General features: G+C 34.2%; 1 protein-coding gene across 11 annotated transcripts in view; it reads left to right on the top strand.

Moving 5' to 3' along the window:
* The window catches only part of LOC148951621 (carboxyl-terminal PDZ ligand of neuronal nitric oxide synthase protein), a 215,916-nt gene that overhangs the window by 136,376 nt on the left and 59,294 nt on the right, over window positions 1-20,246 (top strand). For all 11 annotated transcript variants that reach the window (XM_089091223.1, XM_089091233.1, XM_089091232.1 and 8 more), the window contains one exon: window positions 4,161-4,308. In XM_089091223.1, the coding sequence (XP_088947349.1) occupies window positions 4,161-4,308 (148 nt within the window). The remainder of the gene's footprint in view (window positions 1-4,160; window positions 4,309-20,246) is intronic.

The raw sequence follows: 20,246 nt of genomic DNA, 5'->3' as shown, positions 1-20,246 counted from the left end.
CTACATAAAAAAAGCTCCTTCCTTAGATTCTTCATTTTAATTTTTTTTTTTTTTTAATGAAAAAATTCAATGAATCGGCACTACAGGATGATTATGTGAATAATAATATAATAATAATAATAGAATATGTTAATAATAATAATAGAATAATGTTAATAGAATATAGTAATAATAATAGAATAGAATAATAACAATATAAAACTCCCCAGAAACGGATTCACTTAGAGGAGGGGGGTGTAGGATGTAATTCTGTAGAGCATTGTGTTGTGTTGTAAATTTAACGCGTTTTGTAAATTTGTATATTTAAATAATTGCGTAATAACAGAAGATATATCTTTAGTTTCTCACAGTTTTAGTTTCATAAATGCAAAATAAATAGTATAAATATAAAATAAAAACGCCTTTCCCGCATACTTTCTTTATTTTCCAATATTATTGGAAAATAGTATTAGAAATTAAATATTTCCAATATTTTTTTATTTATCAGCATGTACGCATAAGTACCTTTTTTCTTTTTAATTTAATTGTGTTTTATTTGTTGGTTTTCTTATGTTTATGGTCTTTTTTTTCCTATGGTCCGACGGCTTTTTTTTGGAAATACGTACATACGAACTCGTACATATATACATATGGTTTCTGCGAGAACTTGTCTTTAAGAACTTGTCTTCAAGGAAAGCGGTTTCTTTGATTTCCTGAAAATGTTCTGTTTCTTTCAGAATATCTTTTTAGAAAGTAAAACACCGCCTATAATAACAGAGCTTTCATTTCACACAGTTTTTATGAAAGAAGAATAAACAAAGCTTGATATAGATATTCTATGTCTAATATATGTTTTCCAGTGACATTTCTTATCTCTGCCAACAAAATAAAGTAATTCTTATTGAAGGGGACTAAAGAATTGTTTTATTTTGTGTTTGTTTTATTTTTAACTGAATATTTTCAATATATTTGTATATTTATTTATAAGTATAACTGTTATATATATATATATATATATATATATATATATATATATATATATATATATATATATATATATATATATATATATATATATATATATATATATATATATATATTTATGTATTCTCGGTATATATGATTTTCCCAAACTCTTTGGAGACGGCTGATAATATTTAACTTTCAGCATTTAAAAGGAACTTTTTCTCATCCGGGGTGTCGCTTGCGGGAGGAGGGAAAGAGGGCTGCTGTCCCCCAATAATTCGGAGAAAAAAATATTAATAACCCATGCCCCTTGACTATCTAGATGTGGGCCCTTACCCCCCCCCCCCCGCATAAAAATACTGGAGCTACGTCCCTGTCTCTCATAGTTGCTTGGTATCATAAAGACATTGCTCATGCGGTTGGAGTTGCTTGGCTAAGATGATGTTTATAATTCCGGAACTATATCTTTGTTGTTGAAGTAGGTTGGATTATGGATTCTTTCAAAAAGTTTTAGATAGATGATTATCTATGTGGTCCATCTCATTACATATTTTTTATGCAAGGATGTCCTGATTGTCCAATATGTCACTAGTTCTTGGACCAGGGGTTGGAATAAACCAGGGATTTTGGGAAGGGGTTGCTGTCTAGAAATTTCATCACCTATATTTTTTGGCTCTTAAGATTTGTAGGCTAGTTTTTTGTTAACGTTTCTTAAGGAATTGTTGGCAACTGTTTAAATGGCTGGGGCACGGGTAAATGGCGGGAGTATGTATGACTCTCTTATTGGAAACATACTTATTTGTTAGTTTTTGGAAATGCATGCCTGCCTAGAGTCTCAGGCATGTTGACCAAGAATTCAAAATTGACATATGACCGTCAGCTTGCCTGTAATGAGAGGCAAACAAGGTACGCCCGCCTATGGTCTTAAGAAGGTTGGCCAAGAATTTAGAATTGACATAGGACCATTAATTTGCTTAAAATAACAGGCAAACAATCGTTTAAAGCCATCTTTATCTTTCAAATAGTACCTATTCGTTGCCTAAGCTCAGCCCCACGTTCTGAGAAAATTTCAATTTTTCACATGTTTTTCAAAATTTTGAGTCACTTTCCCGAGACTCTGGGCGGGTGGGCACCCCCAAATATTGTACCAGATTCCACTCTCAATCTAGAACGTATTCACGAATGCCCACAATCTCCAATAACTTTTCCAATAGTATCTATTCATTGCCTCAGCTCAGTACATCAATCTGAGAAAATTTCCACTTTTTCAAGTTTTGGGTCACTTGCCTGAGACTCTGGGCAGGTGAGGTGGGCGCCTCCAAAAATCGTCCTAACTTCTTCTCTCGCCTTAGAACTCATTCACGGATGCCTAAAGCCGTTAACGGTTAGACTGCTTCCATAGTGGTAACCATGCATGGACTACACACATACCAACAATAATTTTTTCATTTTCACATGGGGTCCCAATCTATATATAACACACACACACACACACACACACACACACACACACACACACACACACACACACACACACACACACACACACACACACACACACACACACACACACACACACACACACACACACACACACACACACACACACACACACACACACACACACACACACACACACACACACACACACACACACACATACACACACACACACACACACACACACACACACACACACACACACACACACACACACACACACACACACACACACACACACACACACACACACACATACACACACACACACACACACACACACACACACACACACACACACACACACACACACACATACACATACACATACACACACAAATACACACACACATAAACACAAAAAGACACACACACAAACACACACACACACATACACACACAAATAAACACACACATACACATACAGACACAGACATACACATACATATACACATACAGACATACACACACACATACACACACACAGACACAGCCACACACATACACATACACATACACATACAGATACACATACACACACACACACACACAAACACAAACACACACACACAAACACATACATATATATATATATATATATATATATATATATATATATATATATATATATAACCTGAGATATTAATTTTATGCATTTCGAAAAAATTGTTCTCTTTGCTACTTTATATCCTAAAGACATTGTTCATATCAGGAGATCAAAGAGGCTGAAACTACTCAAGTAAGATGTTGAATTTTAATTCTGAAGCTAAGTATAATGTCTCTGCAGTAGAAGGGGGATGTTTACGGATCATTTGAAAGTTTGCAAGTGTTCTTAATAGTTTTAAACAACTGAGGGAAAAATCATTAGAATATAGGCGGAGGGAGCACAGATTCTTTCAATTCTTTGATGAAAATACAAAAAAAAGATTTTACAAAATTCTGGTGGTGGGATGGTTTTTTTTCGATTTTTTAATGAAAGTGCAAAAATGGAATTTTTCAAAATATAGGAGAGTAATTACTCTTCCCCTCGAGTTGATATCCCTGCTTTAAAATGTGTATATCTATTGGTGGTAATGTTGCCATTATTAGGTCAACATCTGGAAAAATACTTACCGTAATGTTGCCAATATTAGGTTAACATGTTGCCAATATTAGGTAATGTTGCCAATATTAGGTTAACATGTTGTCAATAGTAGGTTAACATGTTGCCATTATTAGGTAATGTTGCCAATATTAGGTTAACATGTTGCCAATATTAGGTAATGTTGCCAATATTAGGTTAACATGTTGCCAATATAAGGTTAACATCTGAAAAAATACTTACCGTTCATGGTTGCTGCACAAAGTTTCACCATCTACGGGTGCCACACAAAGTTTTATGCAGAACCCGGTTTTAAGAATCTGGTGTTTAGATTTTCTCTGCATAAAACTACGTTTTTCTTCTTCACCATAGGAAAATAAATATATAAATTTATTATTCAGGATTATGGCGCAAGTCTAGCTAAAGAACTTCCTGGAAGCCTTGAAAATATCAAATTTATTTTTCGGATTCACCCTTTGTGGGGTAGTTGCCGCACTTTCAGTTGCCCTTTCATTTGTTTTCATTTATTTTTTTCTTCCCTTTTAAATTGTTCGGTATTTTATAATGTTCACTTTTAGAAAGTCTTTTTTATTAAACTTTCAATCCCTTTTTTTATTTTACCTTTCATTTATAGACTCAAGCCATGAGAATAGTCCGTACAGTTGGACAGGCGTTTGAGGTATGCCATAAGCTATCAGTTCCTTCCTCTGTAGACGATAACCAATCAGAAATTGGCAGTGAACGACTCGAAAGTACAAATGAACCGAAGAAGGAGGCCAACGGTGAGGCTCCACCTCTTTTTTTGTAATATTTTGTTGTTGTTGAAAAGTTTGAAAAATTTTGATTCGGAAAAAACTTGGTAGGGAGGGGGGGGTAAATTCGGAAATAAATTATTGGCCACACCTACAAAAGTTTAAGATCTCGGAGGTTAGCGTGGGTCAAATTTTCCTCGTCCTTCTGCTAAAACCAAATTTATGGGAAAATATTTTTGAAAAGACTTTATTTCATTTAAAGAATGAGAAAAAAATTTGTTTATTTAACCTTTTCATAAGAACGTACACCAGTTACACCCAAGTTTATTGTTATTAAACGTAATATTTCATTTATAAAAATCATTACTGAACTATAGAAACAAAAGAGAAATCACTAATTAATTAATTAATTAATCAGGAAGGCATTACAAGAGTTTGATAGTAAATTAATGAAAATTGATATCGACTTTTCGTTCTTTTTATGTTTTTTTTTTTGGGGGGGGGATAACTTTAGCGTATTTCAGACGCGAGGAAAAGTGACTGTGGAATAAAAGTATCCGTATCCCAGATGTCTCCAAGCAATAAAACGAACACTTATTGGAAATATCTTGATGACATAGCACCAATTGAATCACCATAACTATCTTACATCTTACTATCTAACTATCTATCTTAATATCTTACATATAATATATCTCCGAATGAGTAATTGGAAGAAGAGATCAAATAAATAAAAAATTGGACTTTTTTATTTCCCCTCCGATAACCGTAAAAAAAGAACGGATTGATATGTATTGATTTTGAATTCCAATCCGTTCTTGTTTTACGGCTATTTGAGGGGAAATAAAAAAGTTGTGAGGTTTTTTTTGCTCTTCTGAGAATTTATAATTATGGAGATACGACCTTTTGATACGCGACTGACGATATATTGCACTGAAAGCAAATACAAAGAAGAAGATACAATTTGCCTGAAATGGGTGTGATTCGGACAATGAAATTAAATAGAACAAAACCAAAAAGTGGGTATTCCGATCAAGGCCGTATCCAGGATTTTTTTCAAGGGGAGGGCTTACAATTTTTTTTAAGCGCATCAACAATTTGTTTATATGCGTCTTTGTTATGTTTTTACGAGACAGACAAAAAAAATTTGCAGGGGGGTTCAACCCTCTATCCCCCCCACCCCCGCTGGATATAGCCTTGATTCCGATCATTCTGTGCCTATTTTTGCTTCCCATTATTTTGTAAAAATCCTACAGTTAGTTGGAATTTAAAAGCTGATTTTATATTATACTTTTTATGTTCCTTTAATCTGTGCGATGAAAAAATAGCAAATAGTACAAAAGAAGACACCTTAATGAATAGTTTTTAAGAGAATGGTGTTTTGTGTTTGTGAAAAATGTTGATATTTTATGAAAAACAAGTTTAATATTGACTCTTTGAGATTTTTTTTTTTTTGTAGGTTTATGTCAGTTCCAAGTTTGTTTTCTTTTCTTAAAAAAGGATACAAAAATGGATAAACAAAGGATAAAATACAAAAAAATATGTAACAAATATAGAGAACAAATATAGAGAAGACAATCCCTCCGTAAATAATTTTGAGACAATGAAATCCACTAAACCAGACTACAACTTCTAAATTTCAGCTATTCTTTATTTATTTAATCTATATTTATGTACATATATCTTTATATATTTTATATTCCAGAAATAAATAAAATAAAACTTACAAATAAGAATTTCTAAATTTTCTGTCCTATATTTACTTAATGAAATTCCGTGGCAGAAGATGAAAATAAAAATAAAATAGAATAAAAAACCGAAATTTGATGATATTTTGCTAGATGACTTTGTTGTTTAGTTGAAACCAAACATCCTTTCTATAAAATAGGAAAAAGGACAAAATCTTCCTGATTTTGTGAATAATTCCAGAAACAGTGAGATAAACTAAAAGCTAATCCAAAATAAAGACCTGACCATCATCAGCAAAAAGAAAAAAAAAGCCCGATCTCGCTCAGAAAAGACTAGTTTATTATTTCCTTCAGTACAGTTTCCTTCAATAGTTTAATTGTTTCTTTTGCGGACTGCTTAGCGGAAGTTTTTGCCGACATGGCTCTGAAGCATGGACGCTCCGAAAAGCGGATGAAGATTTGCTAGATGTTTTCCAGAGAAATTGCTTAAGGATTGTTCTGGGTACCCGGCTGACTGACCGTATTTCAAACAATAGGCTATGCGAAAAATGTGGTTCAATACCGCTTTCTAGGTCTATAATGAAAGAAAGGTTGAGGTGGTTAGGGCATGTTGTGAGGATGAAGGATGACAGATTGCCGAAGATTGTTCTTTTCGGCCAACCATCTAGGGTTAAACGGAAAGCAGGTCGTCCCCGACTGGGGTGGGAGGACTCCATAAAGAAAGATTTAAAGGAAATGGGAAGTTCCGGGGTAGGTGTAAAAGGGGAGGCTTTGAATCGATTGGGGTGGAGGAGGAGCGTGCGTAGCTGTGTTGGCCTCAAGCGGCTTGGTGCTGCGATGAGTTGTTAGTAGTAGTAGTAGTAGTAGTAGTCTATTCGCTGCAGGAAAATCACCCTTGTTTGGTTTTGCATTTTAAATTTTTTTTTCGTCCTTCCTTTTTGTCGCATTTTCGTTTTTTTTAAATGCATACTATATTTTCCTGAATATTTCAACTATGAAAGAAACCACTCATACATACGATCTGAAACCATACTAGATATAAACGAGGTATGATAAAAACGAAGAACAAAGAAAAAATAGTAAAGGGAAGGATTTTTCCTTTGGTACAATTTGCTGTACCGGTGCAGTTTAATATTTCCTTTGGTACAGTTTCCTTCAAAAGGTTATTTTTTTTTTCGGACTGCTTAGTGGCAGTCTTTGCCGAAATATCCGGTTTTATTCACTGGTTGAAAACCACCCTTGCTTGGTTTTGTATTTTTTTTTATTATTATTATTTTTTTCGTCCTTCGTTTTTGTCACTTTTTTTGGCAATGTCTACACATGCTAAATTTTCCAAAAAAAATTAAACTATGAATGAATGCACTCATACATACGTCCTTAGACTGTGTTGGTTAAACACGAAGTACGATGAAAACGAAGAACGAACAAAAAATAATTAACGAAGGATTTTTCTTTCAGTACAATTTATTGTATAATTTAATATTTCTTTCGGCGTAGTTTATTTTAAAGCTAGGTTTTTTGGGCTGAGGAAGGCTTAGCGGAAGTCTCTCCCGAAATATATCTTTTGTATTTTCGTTTTATTCACTGGTTTTAAATCACCCTCGTTTTGTTTTATCTTTTTCTTATCTTTTTTGTTCTTCGTTTTTTTTGTCGCACGAAACCTCTCGTAGCCGTTATGTACGCAAATCGCTGTAGATAACATTTTATTTTCATATTGTTTGCTTTTCTTTGCTATATCTTATTTATATTCCGTGCAAGTTCATAGAAATTCTGTAAAAGGAGCAGGCAGTATTGAAAAACTGGAACGACAAAAATTTTCCTTATGGAAATCTAATTCATGTTATTTCATATTCCATGTTAAAAATGGGAAAGTTTCATAGGCCAATAATTCAAATTTGTCCATTTACTTTTATAAAGCAAGTATTCTGCTAAACTTTTCTGCAAAGCAGGAAATTTTCATATTTCGTAAACCAATAATTCAAAATTTTTAATTTATCTTAATATAAGGAAATCTTTTTGTTGTCAATTTTTTTATGTTATGGTGTAAGTTTGTTTTGTTATTTAGTTTGAAGTTCACTATTTTATAACAATCGGATCAAGAATAGAAATATTTTCTTATAAAATTAATGGTTGTTAGATTAAAGATTATAAGATAAAAGTATTAAAATTAAATGTTATTAATGGTTATTTGATTAGATAATTTCATATATTTAAAACTTTAAAGAAATTGAGTGAAAACTGGAAATCTGAAGCTCGTATTGAGGTAATTAACTACGTAACTTAAAAGGATCAATCAATTCAAAATTGAAGGACAAAGTTGCAAAGAGAAAAAAGAAAAGAAAAGAAGAAAGAAGAAAGAGAAATGAAAAAACACAACAGAGCAAAGCTCTTTAATACAGATAATTAGTATTGAGACATAATCTTTACACGTAAATACAATTCATTTTAATCCATGTTCTATGTTAAAGGTCATGTCTGAGTAATTAACTATATAACATAAAAAGATCTGACTTTAAAATTGAGTGATACAGTTCCAATTAAAAAAGAGCAAAGAAGAATACATCATGTCAAAGCTCTTTAATACAGGTAGTCCTAGTTAGGGTAAGACTAGGGTCTTATCCTAGGGTCTTTAATACAGACACTAGGGTAATCTTTTACTCGTAAATATAAAGTACAGTATATTCAGAAGCGTTAATATCTTCAAAATAGCAGTTAAAGTTTCTTATTTGAAATTGTTAATGTTTTCTAAGTTCCATTTTAGCGTAACAAAAGCGACACCAATATTTAGTCTGTTCCAAGGTAGCTAGGGTTGAGAGTCAGACGCCTGGTATCTGAGGCTATTAACTAAACTCACAACAATCCAGTTACATTTTTTTCTTCTGTTTTCTAAGCTTTTCTTTGTGAGTTTCTTCCTCAAACTTTTGTTTGTGAGTGTTTGTCTTGTGAGTTCATGGTTATGATGCCTTATAGCTCAGTGAAAATTATTGTTGTGAACAGGCATCCTTTTAATTCGCAATTCGCAAATTAAAGTGTTGATTGTGATGTGAGTGTTGGTCTTGTGTTTTTATTGTGAGTATTGACCTTTAGTGTTCATCTAGCCATTTCAGAACAGCTGACACAGAAGACTCGAAAACTTATAACCTATATATATATATATATATATATATATATATATATATATATATATATATATATATATATATATATATATATATATATATATATATATATATATATTTATATATGCATAGCATATATTATTGCGTAACCTAACCTAGGTACCTATGCGGCAAATGTAGACTTTGCCGCCCCCTGCCGCATCATAAATACTGTAAATATTACAGTTTTTGCCCAACTATATTACAATTTGAGCTTGTTTTGCCCCCCCCCCCTCCCGGGGTTCGGGAGGGGGGCGGGCAAAACTTCTTTGTGTAGTAACTGTGTTTTTGTTTTCGACGTCCGTAATATAGTAGTAAATATTCACCACAGGAGTACCAATTCTGGGAAATGTAGGAGGTGGATAAGGATACCTTCTTTCAAGGATACCTTCTTTCAAGGAAATAAAAAAAGAAAAATTATTTTTCAAACCCATAAAGGAAATCGTTCTACTGTTTCTTCCCCCAATTCTTGTCCCTGATGAACCTCAGAGTTCATCTTTTCACTCACCTTGCTCATTAACTTTGACGTTGAATCGAGCAAAAGTGTTGAATCGCCCCTTTTCTTATTGGGACTGTAGTTTCTAAAGCTTAAATACTGTTTATTAGAAATTAGGGTTAAGCCCCCTAGCCTTCCCACAACTGGCGTCTCTGCCTCACAGTTAAAGAAACACCTAGGCTAAATCGCAACTCAAGGGTAACTAAAAAAAAGAAATTTAAAAAAAGTGTTTTTCAATATTTATGGGAGAAATCGCTCAAAGCTCCCCCCAATTGCTGCTGTGATTCACCGCGGAGTTCCTGGTTTCATTTACTTAGCTCAGTGACTTTCCGAGTCAATAAGAATTTGCTAGGCCGCTATTTGACCCTTTTTCAGATTAGCAAGTTCCACTCGTCTCTACATAGGCCAAACTTCTAAAGGCTTTTCAAGCCATTTCCAACAAAAATTACCAATAATGAAGATGCTTTGAACCTCTTAATTTGCAATTCGCTCGTTAGTTTGAAAAAGTAGAATTATGTGTTTGAAACAAACAAGACTTGGAACTGAAATAAACTGAATATATAAACTGAATATAAAATAAATAAACTGAATGAATACTTGGAACGTGGAAGAGTAAGAAGCCAACTTAGCAGTAATATTAAGTTAGTACAGAAAAATAGCTGCCATCAGAATTTCATATACGGTGGTTCAAAAAGTGGTATGATACCCAACATCAATTTCACAAAAGAAAAGAAAAACTGGAAAATATGTTCTAGATTTTTTTTTTTTTACTGTCTTTGAAAAGCCGTTTTTTTCAAAAGATTTACAGGCGTTAAGATAGGTTATAATAAAAGAAAATTAATTTCAAAAGCTCTGGTGTTGAAATGTTCCTGTGAGTATAACGTTCCTGGTTTTAAAAGTGATGTCAAGAAGACTAAGTAGGTATTTTCAAAGACCACGGTGCTTTCCCGTGACATACAAATAATAGTTCAAATAGGGATAAATCCTTTTATCAGACATTGAAAAACCATGATAGAAATTCTGAATATTTTGATCACATACACAGTGACCATCATCTGCGACTGTTTATCTACTGATGACGATCGCTGTGTATGTGATTGAAATATCCAGAATTTTCATCATTGTTTTTCATTGTCTAATGAAAGGATTTATTTCTATTTGAACTGTTATTTATAAGAAGACTAAGTTGCTAAGACTAGGAATAAGTGAAGGTGAAGAGATAATGTTGGGTAACGAGAAGATCGATCAAGTTAACAGCTTCATTTACCTAGGAAGTATTATTAGTAAAGACGGTGGTTGCAGTAAAGATGTTAAACGTAGAACAGCCAAGGCCCAGGCTGTTTATTCACAGTTGAATAAACTTTGGAATAAAAGGAAGATAGTCTGCGAATCAAGATTAGAATATTGGAAGCTATAGCTATTACAGTGGTCAAATACGGTTCTGAAGCGTGAGCGCTCCGAAAAACGGAGGAGGATTTGGCATATGTTTTCCAGATAAATTGCCTACGGACTGTTTTGGGCACCCAACTGACTGACCGTATCTCAAACAGTAAGCTGTACGAAAAATTTGGTTCAATCCGCTTTCTAGGGCTATAATGAGAAAAAAGATGAGATGGCTAGGGCCTGTTCTGCGGATGAAGGATGACAGACTGACAAAGATTGTCCTTGTCGGCCAACCGTCTTGGGCCAAACGAAAAGCAGATCGTCCTCGAGTGGGGTCGGAGGATGTCATAAGAAAACATTCAAAAGAAATGAGAAGTTCTTGGGAGGGGGCAAAGAGGGAGGCTTTGAGTAGATTGGGATGGAGGAAGAGAGTACGTAGCTGTGAAGGCCTCGGTCGGCTTAGTGCTGCAGGGAGCTGTTGTTAATAGTAGTAGTAGTAGTAGTAGTAGTAGTAGTATAGTAGTAGAATTTAAAGGATTGTCAGCAACATGCATTTTATCAACAGATTTTCTTTTGTATTTGCTTTCGGTACAAACAAGGGATTCAAAATGCCTTGAGAGAAACCGAGGACATACAAAACCCCCGAGTTTTATGTTGTTTTACCCCTGTGATTCTGATTTTTTAAATTTTGTTTGATTTAAGCGTAGAATTTAAAGGGTTATCATTGCTGTGACTTTTATTTAAAAACTTTCTTTTTCCTTTTGCTATAAATAATTGATTCAAAAAGCCCTTGAGAGAAAGAAAGGACGTATAAAACCCCTGTGTGTTCCATTTTGAAACGGATAATATAACTTACCCTTAAAAATGAAAAGTAGTGACATTTTTATTACATGGGCTTATTTTTATCTGAGCTCTGATATTTAATTGGATTTGAGATTATTTAAGGTTGTTACTTTTTGCCACAGAAGTTCTTTGTTCTTGAAATGCTAGATTCCAGCTGTCCTCGTACTTTAAAATTCATCTAAGGTTAATGCGTATGTCGTATTGGCATTAAGCCAAATTGCGAATCTTTATCATGCAACAAAAATCGCCTAAAAATTAATAGAAAGAAGAAATATCAGTATGAGCGCTGTGGGATAGGAATCTTTCAATGGAAGGTTCGAAAAATGTTTCTTCCGAAAATGTACCTGGGAATCTTTAAAGTTTGTAGCTTAGCTCATTAATGGCCTACTCTCTGACCTGAGACTACGGATTATTGCAGACTGATCTAGATCACACCTCCAATTCTAAGATTTTTTTTTTTTTTAATTGGGAGTCAAAGGAAAAAAAAGAATTTTATGCTATTTGCCGGAAAAAGGAGTGTCCTTAAGACCAATCTCTGCAGGAGGTGGGGGTAGTCTTCCTCACATGCCCCTTATGGAATTTTAGTCCGGAGATTAAGAACAGTCATAAGCTGATTGGTCATTTCCCAGTTCTGCAAAATCAAACTGGCCGACTTTCAATTAATCCTTCTTTTGATCACCAGTATCTTTGGTTATATAACTTTTATGTTAATCATAATTGCACCTATTATTATTTTTGTTTTTGAGTCTATTTAATATGATTGGTAAATTTGGTTTATTTATTCTAATTTTTTCTATAGTTTCCAGTTTATCTATGTTTTCTTTTCTTCTCCTTCATATGTGAGTAAGTGACCATTTTAAATTTTCTTTTGTTTTTTATCTCTGAGTATGTAATTCGTATGTCGTCCCTCTGTGTACAGGCCAATGAGCCTTTGAGGGATTAATAGCGTGTAATATTGTGTGTGTATGTAGTGAAGAATAAAACTTATCTTATCTTACCAATAGCTGCAATCTCTGTAACCAAAAACCCTTTACCGGATGCTTGAAATCTTCCTCTTGATTACCACTCCTTCCAATCCCCGTTGTAACCGAAAATGAAAAAAAATGAGCTATAAAAAAATTGCCAAACCACTCCAAAACCAAACACCACTCCAAAACCAAATTTATGCAAGAATAATGATAAGCAAAGTTTATGTTTAGAACAGTAAAACTAAAGTACTAAAATATATCTTCATAAATTTAAAAAAAAGAGCTTGAAACCCTGTGTGAAACCCTAGTCTTTTTTTTCTCTAGAGCTAATGGGCACTGGGACATCGCTATTAGGGTTTTGGTTCCCCAACCCCGTCAAGCCGTGCAGGAATTGGTCATTAGTTTTCACGTCACACACAAGCACAACAAGACCAGGGAGTGTCCTTAAGACCAATCTCTGCAGGAGGTGGGGATAGTCTTCCTCACATTCCCCATATGAAATTTTAGTTCGTAGATTAAGAACAGTCATAAGCCGATTGGTCTTGTCTTGTTGTAACCTATATTATTCATAAGAATATGATTTTAATGGTTATTAAATAAAAAAAACAAGTTTTTTCAACCGAAATTAAGGAGCAACATTAAAATTTAAAACGATCAGAAATTATTACGTATATGAAGAAGGTTGCCCCCTCCTCAAAATCTCGCTCTCAATGCTAAAGTTTCTTAGAATTTAAAAAAAAGCTTCTTAATGTTTCAATTAAACGACCCTTGTGTTTCAGGAGTCGTTCTTAAAGAATCAGGACATAACTCAAACCGTAGCGTAAAGAGCGAGGTGTTGAGGAGGGGGCAACCCCCTTCATATACGTAATAATTTCTCTTCGTTTTAATTTTTAATGTTGCTCCTTACTTTCAGTTGAAAAAACTTTATTTTTATTTAACTTCTAATCGTTTTTTAAATAATACCAGGATATATGGCCCCACCTCCAAGGAGAAATTATCCTCCTCACAGAAATGTACTCTAGACAATTTAATCCAGGTGAAAATTTACCCTGGACAATTACCCTTAACATCTTTTACGCGTAAAATTGAGACGTAAAAGAGAAAGTAAGACATATAAAAAGAATTTTCTACAGGAATTATGGAAAATTCCCCCAGTGTAAGTTTTATATTTTATTTATGTATTATCATTTTTAATTCAGTTATTTATTTATTTTTCTATATTTTATTTTATTATTATTATTATTATTATTATATATATATATATATATATATATATATATATATATATATATATATATATATATATATATATATATATATATATGTATATATATAAATATATATATATATATATATATATATATATATATATATATATATATATATATATATATATATATATATATATATATATATATATAGTTTATCTATTTTGGGTTTATTTATAATAGTTTTAATTAAGTAGTTGAGGTTTATGTAAATAGTTGAGTTATTAGGTAAGTAGTTACGTGGAGTTTCGTGCGATCGCAAACCTTCATAGGTTTTCTCCAGCGTGAAAGTGTTGTTTAATTTATTTATTTGTTTATGAATGTGGATTAATAAACTTATGAACTTATGTAAAATCTCCCCTAAAAAGTTCACCCCCCCCGGAAACTTCCCTCCCCATGGAAAAGTTCCCCGTCAATAAACCCCCAGCCAAAAATTATTACGTATATGAAGGGGGTTACCCCTCCTCAACCCCTCGTTCTTTACGCTAAAGTTTTTTAGTTCTTTAAAAAAAGCTTCGTATTGTTCTAATTAAACGACCCTTGTGTTTCAGGAGTCGTTTTTGAAGGATTGGGACAAAATTCAAGCTTTAGCGTAAAGAGTGAGGTGTTCAGGAGGGGGCAACCCCCTTCATATACGTAATAATTCCTGTTCGTTTTAAGTTCTAATGCTGCACCTTGCTTTCAGTTGAAAAAACTTGTTTTTTATTTAATTTCTGATCGTTTTTTAAATAATGGAAATCTGGCTCCACCTCCATGGAGAAATCCCCCTCCCCACGGAAATGTCCTCTAGACCAGTGGTTCTCAAACTTATTGAGAAACTTTACCTCTTTTTACCCACATAACATTTTAGGTACCCCTTCTCAGTTACCGTTACTAAGTAAACTATAGCTAAAATATAAATAAAATTACCAGTCCAAGAGTTAAAGAATTGTTTGTTTTTTTGTTAGCCTGCCGCGCACCTCCTAAAAATGTTGCTTACCCCCTAAGGGGTACGCGTACCACAGTTTGAGAACCACTGCTTTAGACGATTCAATCCAAGTGAAAATTTACCCCGGACAATTACCCTTAACATCTCTACGCGTAAAATTGAGACGGAAAAGAGAAAGAAAGACACCTAAAAAGAATTTTGTATAGGAATTCTACCAAATTACCCCAGTGTTAAAGTTTCCCTGACAATTTCACCCCTGGAAACTTCCCTCCCTATAGAAAATTCCTCCGTGGAAAATCCCACAGCAGAAAATTCATCCGCCCCCACCCGAAAATGTAAGCCTACTTCTCAATAACAAATACTATGCATAAACAATGGGAAGGTTTTATAACTTAAAGACCTTTCCCCTTGGGCTGTGGGGGGGTATGTTATATCCAAAGGGATAGCTATTGGCTTTTCTCACAAGTGTGTCATTTTGGAGTAGGGGGAGGCCACTGCCCTCTGAATCTAGAGACTGCTTGTTTTAACCTTGTATTATTCATAATAATATAATTTTAATGGTTATTAAATAAAAAAACAAGTTTTTCAACTGAAAGCAAGGAGCAACATTAAAACTTATAACCAACAGAAATTATTACGTATATCAAGGAGGTTTCCCCATCCTCAAAAGCCTCACTCTCTACGGTAAAATTTTTTAGAACTTTTAAAAAAGCTTCTTATTGTTCTAATTAAATGACTCTTGTGTTTCAGCAATCGTTCTTAAGGGATCGGAATAAAAATCAAACCATAGCGTAAAGGGCAAGGTGTTGAGGAGGGGACAAACCACTTCATATATGTAATAATTTCTCTTCGTTTTAAGTTTTAATGTTGTTGCTTAATTTCAGTTGAAAAAACTTGTTTTTTTATTTGGTTTCTGATCGTTTTTTTAAATATTGCCAGGAAACCTGGCCCTATCTCCGTGGAGAAATCCCCCTCCCCACGGAAATATCCTCTAGACAATGCAATCCCCGTGAATATTTACCCGGATAATTTCTCTTAACAATTCCACGCGTAAAATTGAGACGGAAAATAGAAAGCAAGACACATAAAAAGAATATTCTATAGTAATTTTGCTAAATTCCCCCAGTGTAAAAATTTCCCCTGACAACTTCACCCCCTGAAAAATTCTCTCCCAATAGAAAATTCCTTCGTGGAAAAACCCCCAGCTGGAAATTCGTCCGCCCCCACCCGAAAATTTATGCATATTTCCCAATAACAAACACTATGTGTAAACAATGGGAAAATTTTATAACTTAAAGACCTTTCCCCTTGGGCTGAGGGGGGGGGGGTATGTTATATCCAAAGGCATAGTTATTAGCTTTTTGACTATGATGAACGAAATGGCTGTCTCAAAAATTTGATCAGACACTTTGGGGAAAAAAGGGATGGGGGAAGGGACCTAGTTGCCCTCCAATCTATTTGATCACTTAAAAAGGCCACTAGAACTTTTAATTTCCGTTTGATTGAGCCCTATCCCGTTATTTTAGGGCCACTGGGTCGATACGATCGATTCCGGCAAAAAATAGAAAATGCCACATTTTTGCAGATAGGAAGTTGGAACCTCGGAAAGAAGGTTCTCTAATACGCTGAATCTGATTATGTGCTTTTCATTAAGATCTTTCGACTTCTAGGGGGTACCCCCCCCCCTTTAGAAAATCAGGAAAATTTTCTCAGGCTCGTAGGCTTTGATACTAAACTTAATGAGACTTATATATTTGGAATTATCTTAATAAGCTGATTCTTTTGATATACTATCAGTATCAAAATTCCGTTTTTTAGAGTTCCGGGTACTATTCAGCTGCGTCGCTCCTTACTTATAGTTCGTTACCACGAACTGTTTGATATTTTTTAAAACCAGAAACGATTTTAACCCAGAACCCAGATATGATTTAATAGTATGTTTTTAAAACCCAGAAACGCGGGGCAATTGCTCCCAAAAAGCTGGGGCAATGAACCTCTCCTCTACATTTGTGAAAAATAGCATTTACCTTAAATATTTAAAAATACCGTATTTTGAAGAAATCAAGAAAAATTTCTCCCCCCCCCCCTAGATTTTGAAAAATAGATTTTTGCTATTACTAAAAAAAAATTTTTACTAAAAAATCTTTTACTATATTTTCTTACTAAAAAAATAAAAAAAAACTTCAAAAAGACACTTTAGCCCTTTCGATATTTGAGGGAGTCATAGCTCCACAGTAATTTATAGCGATTTACGTTCGTTTTAATTTGATCTGACATATTAGGCAGCAAGAAAATTGACCAAGTGGACAGCTTCACTTATCCAGGTAGAGTGTTTTCAGAAAATAGATTTTTGAATCTTTCCACAAAAAAAAAATCGAACAAAATTCATGCCCTCCTTTCCTATGTTTTCATGAATTCTTGCGCCAGCATATAGCAGAAACGAATATTTTTAGTACCAGATATTCTTTCTTTTATAGCAAACTACAAAGTACTTTAGCAAACAAGTATCCTTTTTGTACCTCACATCATTTAAACATACTTTGTGCTCTGGAAGTCTAAGTTTGTTCCTTTTTTTTATCCCTCTCTCGGTTTCACTTGAAGATCACTTGATAAGTTTCTGTTGTATATTCTGTTTTGTGTATAAGTTTCTGGGAGTTGGATTCGTGTCTAAGTAGCTACTCTTCTCAACAAAGTAGTCTTATAATAAGACTTATGCAGACTATTTTCATAGCTTTGGTTTTCTTCTTAGTCTAAACAATAAACATAAACCTGGATAAGCAAGCAAGCATGGCTGGACATGTTTGGAACCTCATTTTGGAAGGGTCCAGCCCATTTGGGATTATCGTATGCAAAGGGGAGGCTTTCCTGTGTGGCACTTTTTTAACTGCATACTGCTCAGAGGTTTTCTCAGTATTTCCTATAGTTGTCATATTACTCATCTAGTTTTTTTTATATCCTTTTTAAAAAGGCCTCCCCTTTTTAGAAAGGCCTCCCCCTTTCCTCCCCTTTCCTCCCCTTTCCTCTCCTTTTTAGGAAGGTCTCCCCTTTTTATAAAGCGTAATTGTAGTTTTGCCTTCGATGTCTTTGTCCTCACACAGAGATTTTTTTTTCATTTGCAGACCAATTAAAGCCACAACCATGACTTCCTACTTTCCACATAGTGTGGCTTAGATCCAGTGTCCCGTTCTGTTAGAAGAACTTATAACAAGAATCTAGGGGCTCTCCTTTTTCCTCCTCTGTAGAGAATGGATTGAACCCTGACTTTGAAAAGACGCAATTAGGACATAAACTGTCACTTCTGACTAATTTTGGTTGAAATCTCACAAACCCTTTGTACTTATAAGAGGAATTTCAGACCCCTTCTTTCTTTTCACTCTCCTGAATTGGGTCAATCCAGTATCACTTCATTCGTTCAAAGTCAAATTTGGTGCTGATCTAGAAAGGCATAACCGCGACACTAGGCTTACTTCCGACCAAGTTTTCTTTTTCTTTAACCTGAAAACCCCTTCTGGTAAATGACATGATGACAAGAATTTAGAGAATCCCATCCTCTACGTCAGTTATAAGTTGCATCAGGTATGAGCTCCCAACATGCAGGACTAGGACACTTATTCCTCACCCGGGTAATTGTTGTGATAACAAGGATTTTAGAACCCTCTCCTCCGTTAAGGTCAAAATAGGTACGAACTCCCAAAAACTAGGACAGTTACTCTTGCTTCAGCTTTGTATAATCACTTCAGCTAGATGCCCCAATGACAATAGTATAGACACCCCGTCTTCCCTCCTCCACAAATTGGACTGAATCCTTATCCCGTCCCTATGAATAAATATAACATAAACACATAATTTGTATCAGATTTCGTAAAGTTCCTACAATCCATATGGTAAAAGTCCTAACGAAAGTAATTCAGAGACCCCAGTCTCTCCATTCCTAGATAGGCCAGATCGAGTGCAAACTTCCAAAAGGCACAGTTAGGATGCTTATACTTAATTTTACCGAGTTTGGCTCATATCGGACCAACTTTTTTGGTACATGTTCTGATAACATGAATTTGGGACCTCCCCCTGCTTTTAAAGGATGGATCATATCTGAACATCCAAAAATCCCAACTATGCCACTTGTTCTTACTTCCAACAAAGTTTGAGTGAAATCCGATCTTTTAGTATGTGCTGGGGAGGTGAAAATAAGGGCACCTTCAAGTACAACTAGGATACTTAATCTTTTTAGTATCCTAGTACAACTAGGATACTAGAATTTGCAACATCCTCTGTTAGATGTCCTGGCGACTAGAATTTAGGATCACAACTGGACCTGTTCCAGTCTACATCTGAGCTGGAGATTAATTGAAGGTTCAAAAAGTTTATCAACATCGAAAATTCAGCAACATTTTAGCAAAATAAAATTACATATTCGTATTCTGATATCGCCAGTTCGGCTCTTCCAGAATTATTTCATAGAAATCTATAATAAAAGGTTTTCGATGTTCAGCGAGGACGGAGGGCTATTTTATGTTCTAAATTAATTCAACGTAGCATCATCTCTACAAAGTCTGCTTAAAGAATTTCAAAACGTCAAAAACTCGAAAATTGAAATTTACAAAAGTTTTATTAGCATCAAAAATTTCAGCAACAAAACCAGCAAATTAAAACTAAAAATTCGAGATTTGAGGTTGCTAGGTTAGCTCTTCCAGAATTATTTCCTAGAAATCTAGAAGATATAAAGAATTTTGATGTCCGGTATTGAAGGAATAATTTTATACTCTACGCGAATCCGACGTAGCATCATCCCTAAGTAGTTTGCGTCAAGAGTTTGGACAGTTTCGTTTTACTTCTTGTTTATTCTATTTCATACGCTAGAAAAAGAAATTGTTCCAATTTTTTTCTGGAAACCTAGTGGAACTTTTCCAACTTCTGAGAAACTTTTCCTCTCCGTTTCACTATCCCCATACCAGATGCTTTTTAGAATTTTCATCTCGTATCGTTACTAAATGTTTCCTATCACAAAAACTGGATTTTATTGGAAGGTACAAGTTTCTTTGGATTCTACCACTAACTTTTTACAAATTAGGTGGATTTGTTTGGCTATTTAACTCTTCTTGTGAAAATATTTAGAGCCTTGTTCGTTTGTAGGACATACGAACGTACGCAAGCGTAGGCTCCATATATTTGGCCCAGTTTAACACCAAAGTATAAGAAGAGATAAAAAAAAATAACTAATATTTTATTTATACTTATT

The sequence above is a fragment of the Artemia sp. Qi Xiang Cuo genome, chromosome 6, assembly GCF_049724085.1.
Source record: "Artemia sp. Qi Xiang Cuo chromosome 6, ASM4972408v1, whole genome shotgun sequence".
Lineage (NCBI taxonomy): Eukaryota > Metazoa > Arthropoda > Branchiopoda > Anostraca > Artemiidae > Artemia > Artemia sp. Qi Xiang Cuo.
This window is presented reverse-complemented; position numbering and strand designations above follow the sequence as displayed.